Source organism: Barbatula barbatula (genome assembly GCF_947034865.1).
Source record: "Barbatula barbatula genome assembly, chromosome: 12".
Lineage (NCBI taxonomy): Eukaryota > Metazoa > Chordata > Actinopteri > Cypriniformes > Nemacheilidae > Barbatula > Barbatula barbatula.
The window spans coordinates 15,331,492-15,343,155 of NC_136775.1; the positions used below are offsets into that span (position 1 = coordinate 15,331,492).

Below are 11,664 nucleotides of genomic sequence, written 5' to 3' on the forward strand. Positions count from 1 at the left end.
ACAACAGTTTAACAGTTACATTTGATCGTTTTTGTCTTTTATGAACAATACTGTCCTCACATACCAAGTTCCAGACATAGTCACCCATCATCACCCTGTGCTATAGAAATTTCTAAAAGTTTTCTGACATTGACAATTGGAAAATGCTTTTTAAAAGTGTGAAAATTTGTACTGTTTCTGTTTATTTCCAATATACCGATATATCGTAAATAATGATATAATTTCAAAGGTTTGTTATGCTAAATACAGACTAAAACATTGATGCTTCAGGAAAATAAAATGGAATTTTCCGCATGAGCTTGCGTATTTCAGTATTCACATGCGTATGAATGGCATCCAAATAACTAATAGAACTTGGCACAGGTAATATTAGTAACTGAAAAAAAGATTAAAAAAAGCCCTCCTTACAATATTGAACAATCATTTTCCATAACACTTCCAATAATGTATTACTGGAAAATGATTTTTAAAAGTTCATTTAAAGCGAGATTACACGTGTTATCAACAAGTTTGATTCCAACACGCTGGGTTGTTACGACACATTGTTGGATCAAATATAAATATTTTCTGGATTCATTTAACCCAACGGTGGGTTTCGTCCCTTTTGGACCAAACTATGGGTAAAAAATAACCCTGCATTTTTAATACTGCATGGTTACCATTCCCATAATGACAGCATTGATATGCCTCCGCAAAAACTCTTCAAGATATGTGAGAATTACTAGAGTAAAATCACTCCAAATACGTGTTGAGTTATCCATGAACCACATTAAACACCGTTAAATGAATGGAGAGCACAAATAAAAAAAATCTAAAGAGATGACTGAAACAGATGAGAGTGAGCAAGCAAAGTCTGTTTTGTGTTAAATAGATAATGCAAGACCAGATCTGCTGGCCTTTTCTTAGCCATGACACCCGGCTAATCGCACCTCATCTCACATTAGCAACATCCACACTAACAGCCATCACTAGCGGCAACACGCCGCCCTGTCTATCCCCGCCAGAGCCCCTCCCAACACGATTTCCGTTTTGCTTCCACCTCTTCTTGTTTTTGTTCCTTCTGGCCAGCGTGGGTGTTTTTTCGACAGGGCACCACTCCCCCCGGGGGCGCCCCGTAACATGAGCGAAGAGGAGTTCTGGAAGGAGGTAGAGGGGAGCAACGTGACTCAATACAACGGCGTTTACTTCAGCGGCGAGGAAACCTAGATGCCCCGGTCTTAAAATACAACACATTCCTGCTGCGATTCAACCACAAGTCTGATTAACAGGCAGATGAATATGTAAAGCCTCTGCCAACTTTCTCTCCATCTTAAATGACTTGTGCTGCCAGAGATGTTTACAGACATTAGCCAACAGGGTGGTCACTGATGTGACATGCTGGATGGGCAAAAGCTCTGCAGAACCGAGACTGAGCGCATACGCTAAATATGATCCCTCACGACTTAGCGTGGAGTATATAGACTCTGGAAAGGGTTGTGGAGGTGGTGTCTTTTTATACCACAACTAGGACTGAAAATGAATTGTTCACTCAACACCCTCGGAGAATCTCGATGGGAAACCAAAAGTAAATAATGTGATTCAAGCAATCATCAATTTGCAACAACCGGGGACTACAACGCAAACCTCACCGCTGAGAGGTCGGGTCGACCAGGTGTTATGGGATCGTCACAATGACAGTCGTTCCTGGAGCAACAGCGGGAAAGAGAAACCCGAGTGCACAGATTAAAATGCATCACCACGGAGGCCGAGGACAACTCTGAAAAACAGAGATAGAGAGAGGGTGACAGACATCTAATACTAAACATCTCCATACTTTGATAAAGAACATAACATTCAGCTCCGCTATCCATGACATTTGTACATCAATTACACAATAGATAAACAATACACACCAACACACAACACTTCACAGCCATTAGTTGTTTCCATGCATAGTTATTTTGATTAAAGCATTTTTCACACTATAGGCCAATAGTTGTGCTTAATAATGTAAAATGTTAAGAAACATCAACAGTTTGATGTTTAATGCTAATACTCATATGAATATATATAACATTCAGAAGTTAAGAAATACAAATTTAATCTTAAGCATCTGTATCGGCAAATATAACTCAAAATATTTGGCAAACGGTATCTGTGGAGAAATGTAGTATTGGTAAAAACTAATAAGGATAACTAAGCCAAAGTAAATTTTGTTTAGTTAATACTAAAGTGATTCATTGACAAAGACAGTCGATGAAGAATAATATATATTACCATTTGTGTTAATGATATCTAAAGTAGATTTTTATTTTTAAGGGTTAAGGTTTTTTTTAAATACAGTAAAAAGATAAAAACACTAATATAATAAAACTCAAAAACACTTTAGTTCTTTAGAACAATATTTGTTTTATTACATGGCTGCTTTTGAAATAGAAAAATACAAAAATGGCAGTTTCCCAATAGCTGATTAAAGCACCTTCATAGCTGGTTAGTAGTACAGATGACTGGGCAGTGAATAACACCTCAATCCAGTTACAGTTAGACTGGAGACATTAAACCAGACGTACAGCTATTATATACAGTACAATACATAGCTGAACATGCTTCACTTTAAGTGGGTAACTTATAGAATTGGTAACTTTTATTACCATTATCACAAATATTCACCACTAGATAAAAAATACAGTTTGTTTTTGTTTCAGCTTTGTTTTACTGGTATTCATTTGTTGATTTGGAGAATATACTCTGGTGTCAATGGAAAGAGACACACCGTTCATATAAAACACTATGGCTAAAACTGTAAACTTCTCTGGTATATACATTTTAATTTCCCACATTTATTAATTTAAAATAATATGGTTATTAAAAACACATATTCGGGTCATTGGTAGAAATACCTCTGATACCTTTTTAAATACCATCTGGAATCATCATGGCACAGAGTTTGGGTTAAGAAGGTACATTTATAATTAAAAGTGTTTTTTTTACCAGCTTCTTAATTTCATACTTAAGATGTTAAGGTAGACCTAAACACCATTCAATTCATGCCCGTATTATTCTTCAAATAAACATCGAAGCAACACTTGAAAGCATTTCACATTCAACAAAGAAAATCAATCATTTCGGCTGCCAAAACAATAAAAAAAAACTATTTCACGTTATCTCATGTCAAAGGTGTCAAGTGTGAAATGTAGAAGAGAGCTGAAGAGATGTCATAGCCGTGTCAAAAGGTCAAAGGCTGTAACCTTTCATCTAGAAACAAATGCCAACAGGATAAGGAAGACTAGCACGCACAAATGTACAGTCCCCATGCCAGAGAGGAATAATGCTGTGCAGAACATGAGGACTGTGCATATCCAAACATTTGAACCTTTATGTGGCAAATGGTAACTGTTGTGTAGCTCTCTACTGCCCCCCGATGGTGTTTTAAGACAAAGCAACATTTCAGTCTCCATTAATGGGATATCGCTTAAAGTGAAAAGACATGTGAAAGAGAAACTGCAGTGCACGCGTATGCATATATATATGGAATAACTACAAAAGCTGATGAGTCTATATACATTTCATTTTTAAATTGGAAACTGCATTTGGAATGCAAATCTGGAAGTGTTTGGAATTGCACAAATATTTGTAGAATGATTAAATACATTCATATGCAAAACAAGGTTTCATGTATTGATAGCAATCTGAAATACCTCTTTTGAGCCAAGCAAAGCAATGAGGATGAGCAAGGAATGATAAAGGTTGAGAATTGTTCCACTAAGGCTTTAGAAAACCTTAGTAGTCACAAACAGCTGCGACGATGCACACATAAGAGCTAAATATTGATATACTACAACTTTAATGTCACTGTTGCAGTAAAGACACCAGGCAAAAAGGTTAGTGAGCTTCAGTTTTAAAGCAAATACTAGAAGATAGCGCCTTATCAAATCAAATGGCTGACAAGCTGAGGATGGGTTAGTAAGGTACTGGCACAATGACTGTATGCACATGAAACATGTGTGTTTATGAGATATGTTGGTTAAATGGTGTCTTAAATGATGGTTGTGGTTTGGCTGTAAAGGCTCCACAATTACTAAACACATGAAAAAACTGTACAATGAAAACAGAGGACAAGTAGACAAAAATAAATCTATGGAGTAAAGGAATATTAAAAGAAACTTGTCGGCTTATGATGGATGATTTGAAAAATGCTTGTAATACAAAAGGTGTACGATTTCTTATGAACCCCCATCTTAAAATCATTAAAAAAATTAAAACATATTTTCCACACATACTTGCTGACAAATTTCTATCAAGTAAATACCGATTTGGAGAGCGTGTGCATTTATGCATTGTCTGAATGCACCGTGAACACAGGCCTTCTAATGCGCCTATTATTGTTCGGAGGCATGTGAAATAAATCTGAATCTGATTAGATTGACATCACTATGTGTTTGTGCAGGGCGGGTGACGGATGAACAAGTGTGGCCACTGCATTATAATCAGTATTATAGGCAGAAGTGACGAGTCCTTGTGGAATGTGTGTGTTAGTTGTTGGGGCAGTACTTAGGGAAGAGGTAGAGGTCTTTACAGAGGGAGCTGGTGAACTCCGACATCTCTTTACAGCGGTGATGAGCTGAACCAGGTGCGTATCCCTCTCTGCATTTAATCTCACCATTCACCTACAGAAAAGAACAGACATATTAACTGGTTAAAACGTTTTTTGTTGAAACTAGTAACTTTTTATTAGCACCTATTGTATTACTGCAACTCTTTGCAGGTCGTTTTGAATAACAGTGTCTGCTAAATGACTAGATGCAAATGTATACGTGCGCAGTTCCAGCTCTAAAATCTGATTGGATGAGTCACTCTTATCATGTGAATGCACATCCATCAAATTCTAAACACAGCAGTTGTAATCAGTTGACCTTAATAACAACAAAGTGTCTTACCTGCACGAGTATGTCAGACATATGTGTCTCATTGGCTCTTTGTCTGATGGCTTTGTTGAGTTCCTGAATGAACCAGGACCCTTTCTTGGTGTTTCTCATTGCAGCGGTACCTGAAACACACACATATAATCAATAATCGTTCATCGAGTCACATATGATGGACCGATAATGAAACTCCATAAAAAATATACACCTTTGAGGGTGGCAAAGCCGCAGATCATATCTGATCTCTGGGGCAGTTTGACTCTCAGTCTTTCTCTGTCTTTCGCCAGTCTCTCTTTGTTATCTCTCTCCTCCTCTCTCCCAGCATCCCTCTGTTCACAGCCTGGCGATTGAGTCCTTTCCTGGCCATCCAACTGATCCACACCATTGTCCATCTCATCTGAAACAGGAAGAAAGTAATACACCTATATATTTGACACCTACATAACCAACATAAGGAAGCTAATGGCAAATACCGGTAAGTATAATGAGTATTATGCATTATTACCCGCAAACGACGTTTGCTTAAATAAAAAAAGTTATCTTTGTCCAAACACTTTCAAGATCTACAAATTAAAAAAATGGAATGATATCTTGATTTTATGTTAGTGTAAAAAAATGGTCTTCGGGATCACTCTGGAAACCCCACTTAGAAAATGGACTAAATGAATTCTCAAAATCAGAAACAAAGCATAACACACAGACAGAAATTAAGTGGCACACTTCCAACAATATAGAAAAACATCTACAATGCAAAATGATCATGCTCACACTCACACAGAGAGAGAGCGAGAGACCTTGCCTACTGCCTGCAGTGCACTGATGCATAAACAAGACTGTATGAGATGAGACCACCAATTTTTGTTCCTAGTTGTTCAACTTTTCCTGATTTACTGTTTAGTATTTTGGCGCATTAGATTTTATACTGGTACTAAATATGTAATATAACGGTTTATTGCTGTTCATTTTTGTTCTCTTAGAGATAGCAGGGTTTCAGACTGCGACCAGATCTGCGGCCATCAAGTTAACTTGATTGTCAGTATCAGTATTACAGTTGTTTTGGGGAGAATGTGAATAAATTAATTTCAGGCTGATTTAAGGTTTGCCCCTTAATTGTAAACTTTCACACACTCAAAAAGCTTTTTAAGTTTTCTTTAACAAGAACACGTGAGATAATATGAAGTCTATATCATGATATGACCGTCTGCTGTATTAACGGGTTTCCCTATCGCTTGGCATGAGAGAAAAAGCGATTGGTCTATATATTCTTTAAACAAATAATACAATGTAGCCTATTCTTTTTTTTAACAGTCTAATTGAGCCTTTTTAATGGCGAAATAATTAAAAAAGCGATGTCTTTCTAACTTAATACATTTTAAAACAATTTATTAAATGTTTAAGTTTCATGGTTTATTAGACGTGCTATTCGCATAAAAAAATTTACCTCTTAAAATGAATACAGAGAAAATAACAAGGCAGAATTGGTGAATTGCTGAACAATTGGCAGTTGGTAAACGCGCTAGCATTAGCTATTGCTAAAGATTAGATCATCACTAGGGATAGATGGTTTTGTTATTAGTACAGATTGTGACGTAAAATGTTGTGTTTACACGCTCACGTAGTTTTGTCCAACTTCTAACACCATTTGATTTTATTGTTTGATTGATTGTTATAGTAATATTTTACATTATTTTCCAAATTACTTAGCAAAACCATACATCCTGCTATTACAAATGAATCACAGCAACAAAATAATCAACCAAAGCAATATTTCTATGTTATCCTGAATTAAGTTTAATATCTTTTGAAAGCATTTGAAGGGTGCGATACTATTATGCAAGTACTCAAGATTTACATGAGATATACAGAAATTTTCTGAGTGGGGCCGCTTTAAATTAGTTTCAGTGTTTTCATAGGCCCTACTGTATGCCTCAGTTTTTAGCTATAAAAAAACTAGGAAATTTGCCATTCTGTCCTCGAAATTGACATTGAGGACGGTTTAAAGTTGTTGCTGTTTATTTTACGATAAAACGTGTATTTAAGACTAAATTAAATGATCCGTTATAACATCGCACACACCATGAACACAACAGCATTTAATACTTGAATTGAAGTTAAGACTTTCTTCACAAACATCTCATTATGAATGGAGACATCAAAATGGCAGTGGCCACCGGAAGAGACGCACGTGTCGGACGCATACCTTATGCATGCGGGTGCTCAATCAGGTTACAAATTTACTCCCGACGCAGGATGGGCCACGTTTGAGTTAAAAACGTGTGGCTCTTGATCTTTAATCAATGAATAAGTTAGTGCGCGGCTGGATGCCTCAGAAAGGAAACACAGACCCGTGCAGACATGGATTTCTGCACGCATACGGTTAATGTCCGGCTGCGTTACTTTAACAAGAATTTGTAAGTTGCAGACCCATTTTTTATATGAATAAAAGGACAAAAAAGATCAATGTTAAACTTAAACTAGAGATTTATACTGGGGCATGTCCGAGTGCCGCTCCATAACATGCCGTGGAGCAGGGCGAAGGCTTAGACCCGGACGTTGATATTGAAATATAGAAAATGTGTTTAAAAACCATATCACCGTAATCAAAATAAATTATATCGGGATAGATATTGTTATCGGATTATTGTCCAGCCCTACTTGCAACCAAGATATAAGCAGAAGAATTGAGTCTTGACCACAGAGTTCATAGAAATCAATGCATAACCCCGCGGTGTTCATTAGTCCACCATCAATTATTCTATTCATGTGTGTCACCAGTCACCACTTATGATCTGCTCCTGGAGAAATAACTTCTGAATCAAATATTCAACAATAAATATTTAACTTCTCTCACCTCCTCGACACGCCTGAATGAAAAACATCTTTGGCTTGTTTTGTAGCAGAGGGCACCGGGCATTATCAAATACCTCAAACACCCAGTCCAACTGAGAAACACAGAGAAAGTGTTGAAACTCTCGTAGTGAGCAGGTGTTACAGAATGAATTAAAAACTCAGACTTTGTGCCTACCATCAGCAGCTCTCCGTCAGTGCCGTAGATCGACCCTTCAACACCGTGAGACAGCAGACACACAACGCAGCAGTCGTACTCTGCATGATCCTGACGCAGGGCGAACTGCTCTATGCACAGGCGCATTTCCTGAAAAAAAAACACAGAAAATCAACAAAGACTCAACCTAACAAATATATCATTTTGCTTCACGAAACAACCTGATGCTTCCATGCATCTTTCTCACCTCTGCAGTGAGATCATTGCACAGACTGACTGTGAAGTCCAGCTCCGTGAAAAGCCTTCTTAAAACCTCCTCGTCCACCTCTCCTCCCCTGCGGACGTTAAGATCTGGGTTTAAACGAGAGTCAAACCTCACGTTGCTCAGAACCAGGGCCAGACCTCGGGGACAGGAGCGCATCGGGTAAGCCTGGGAAAACAGGAGACATTTGCCTTCATGTTTCACAGTGTGGGCGTATTTTAAAAAGTACACAATTTAAAGAGGGTTTTTGTGTGCCTGTACCTGTAATTTGCGAGATTCATAGAATTCAGGTGTGCAAGGGAGTACAGCTGTGGTGACGGGGCAATCTGCATCCAAACACATCTCCATGGACTCTAAACACAAATTCAATTCAATTTTATTTATATAGCGCTTTTCACAATGTGCATTTTTCCAAATCAGCTATATAAGAGAAAATACGAAAACCACAAAAAAGGTAAAACACAGTACATTGTGTTTATAGAACAAGCTAAATTATTCTAGTAAAGAATATCTAATGTCAGCAGTCTCCCGGTGGTTTATTTAGCATATTTTGTATTAAGTGAATGCTCGGCTGAAAAGATGAGTCTTTAATCTTGATTTAAATTGGGAAAGAGTGTCTGACCGTCGAATAGTGACAGGAAGGCTATTCCAGAGTCTAGGTGCTACGTATGAGAAAGCTCGACCCCCTTTGGTGGATTTAGTTTTCCTAGGTGTTATCAAAAGTCCTGTTTTGAGATCTTAGAGAGCGTGATGGGTTGTAGTGTGATAGAAGCTCTGTTAGGTAGGTAGGGGCTAAACCCTTTAAGGCTTTATAAGTGATTAAGAGAACTTTAAAGTCAATACGATACTTAATGGGTAGCCAGTGAAGGTAAAAAAATCAAACACATTTTGCTGAAATCTGCAATGTTTTACAGTTTAACAATGTTTTCTTTAACTTTAGTAATTCCAGGTGGCATTAAGGTGATTGTTCACCCAAATAAGAAAATTCTGTCTTCATTTAGTTGCTGTTTGTTCCAAACTTTATTTGTTCTGACGAACAGAGAGAAAGATATTCATAAAAAAAGTTCTGGGACACTTTTGACAACCATTGTAATTTTTAATACCATGGTAGTCAATGGTGGCCAAACCCTTTCTCTTAGAATATCTTTTCTCTATTAGAACAAAGACATTTACTCAGATTCGGAACAACTTGAGCGCGAGTAAATGATGACAGAATGTTTTTAAAGACTTCTGCACATGTTCACAAATTACACTAATACCTGCACAAATATGTGCTCACCATGAGTTCGGGCTCTTTTCGGAGGTGACACACATTCCTGGGTTGGAAGACTTAGGGAAGGCTCAGAAAACCTTTTCTATGCATAAAAAAAGAAAAACACAAAATAACTGCATGTGCATCATACTGAAAGCTGAAGTCTGTTTGCTTTCCATTGTTTGAGGGGAGAGTCTGTACTTGTCGGTTTGGTTTTGGTGAAAAGAATCACTGCTGTTTGGGTGTGGTGATCTGGTGCACTATACTGATTTAACGGCTCTTTTAACTTCATCTTTACTTCACTACTCTATATCTCTATTTCACAGACCCATCTCTGACCTCGGTGGGTGAGTCGATTTCATGTGTCCTGTGTGCTCATACGACTCCTCCCACACCTCCATTTATCTCTTATTGTCTAAAGTTCCGGCGTGTTTCATCAGAAATAACTTAACTTACGTGCCTGATTGTATTATTTTTATAGTAAGTGGAAAGCATAAACAGCTGCATCAGAAGATAAAAATGTAGAAAACGAATCTACAACGTGTCTCGATACAGTAAAGCCTATATGTATCTCTGCCCTGGTTCTCCTGCTCTCATGAGACGTGCTGTTAACTTTGAGGGGAGACCTTTCCTGGCCCATTCCCGGCAGGAGATTCCTACAAATCTGTTCTTACCGAAACCTGTCCAGTCAGTGTAAATGGGTGTGATCGTGTGTAAGTGTCAACTCACATCCTTCTCTGCGAACTGCATGAGCAATCGGCTGAGGTGCTGTTGCTCTGTTTCACTAAGAGCGGCGCAGAAGCTGTGAAATGCCCGAGGGCCACGTTTTGGCAAAAGAGCCAGCAGATGACGGCTCTTGCTCTGGGATGTTGGCTGAGCCTAAATGACACAAACGGAAGTATGAGATAATTGCATTTCTTCAGGGTAGCCAACAACACCCTCAATTAACCTTGCACTTTATTCACCTGTATTCATTGATTTTAATGTAAGCTGGCTGCTGTATAACATTTCTTTGTTCTCCTACACACAAAGGAAGATGTTTGGAAGAATGTCAGTAAGTAAGATCGCAGATCTCATCCCCCGTTGGCTCCCATAGTATATATTTTCCCTACTTTGAAAGTAAATGGGGGGTGAGATCTGTTTGGTTACTAAATATTAGTTCAAAATATCTTTGTGCTCAGCAGAACAAACCGATTTATACAGGGCAAGCAAAAGATGACAGAGTTTTGATTTTTGGGTGAGCGATCACTTCAAATGAGTTCAGCAAATGTGGATCTACCATAACAAAGTAACACCTACTAATATTTAGCGGAATGGTTGCACTATAAACATATAATAGTGCTGTTTGCTTTCCAAAATAACACAACAATACATGTTTACATACCATAATGCTCTCTGCCATGTTGTCTGTAAGAACTTCATCTCTCTGCAAACACTGAACCAGCAGATCATCCACCACCATCTCTTTACAGAGAGTGACCGAGTTTCTCCTGAGGGCCAGTCTCTCCCTCTCTTTCATTCCGCACTCTCCCAACATGATCAACCTTTGAGTTTGCACGCAGGTTCAAGACGAAAGAAAAGATGAGTTACCAAACCTACTAGATCTCTTTATGCATATTGTTTTCAAAAACATGACAGTTTTCAACTATTAAAAATATAACGGGTATATTACAACAATTATAACTATACTTGATATTCGTTAGACTATTAATTCGTATCGTCCTCGTTACTACAGTGAACTGCAGGTGAGGGGCTGTGTCAACTCGCGCTGCTGCTAGCTTAGCATGCTAATCACAACAAAAGAGACACCTGTCAATACTTTACGCTCGTGTAACCAAATTTATGATGAAAAGCTGTAGCTCATACCTACTTTTCGTTCCTTTCCGTTTGTCAGGCGGACAACCGATAGGAGTATAGAAATGATAGGAATTAAAAACAATAACGAGCTACGCGACACTGCTAGCTGTCATGTGTTAGCGGTTCGTGCGAGCTTTGTTATCATTATCGCAGAATTGATCCTTTTAAAATATTCTCGGTCGCGGGTGAGGATACACGCGGGCTGCTGGAGAAGTCGTTTGGAAAAATGGAGAGTATTTTAATACACGGCAGTACAACAACGACTGTTTCTGTACAAACTTCCGCGGGCGATCGTGGAGTTCAGCAGCCAATGGACATGCGTGTGGAGACGATTGACGTGATGTACAGCCTATCGCACGACCGTCCGCCCACGAATAGGGGCGTATCT

The 11,664-nt window shown here is 38.4% G+C and overlaps 1 protein-coding gene across 2 annotated transcripts; it reads right to left on the reverse strand.

Annotated features, from left to right (window-relative positions):
* Positions 1-2,374: 2,374 nt before the first annotated feature.
* On the reverse strand, positions 2,375-11,581 carry casp2 (caspase 2, apoptosis-related cysteine peptidase). Of its 2 annotated transcripts, none has more exons than XM_079469205.1 (11): positions 11,290-11,581; positions 10,804-10,963; positions 10,149-10,298; positions 9,447-9,522; positions 8,429-8,520; positions 8,153-8,335; positions 7,927-8,055; positions 7,753-7,843; positions 5,110-5,298; positions 4,917-5,026; positions 2,375-4,646 (listed from the first exon to the last, which is right to left on the reverse strand). In XM_079469205.1, exons 2-11 carry the CDS (start codon positions 10,954-10,956, stop codon positions 4,512-4,514), a joined length of 1,308 nt encoding a protein of 435 aa, XP_079325331.1. In that variant the 5' UTR covers positions 10,957-10,963; positions 11,290-11,581; the 3' UTR covers positions 2,375-4,511. The 2 variants fall into 2 exon arrangements, with proteins under 2 accessions (XP_079325331.1, XP_079325330.1); XM_079469204.1 differs by having other exon boundaries at positions 11,286-11,565.
* Positions 11,582-11,664: the final 83 nt, after the last annotated feature.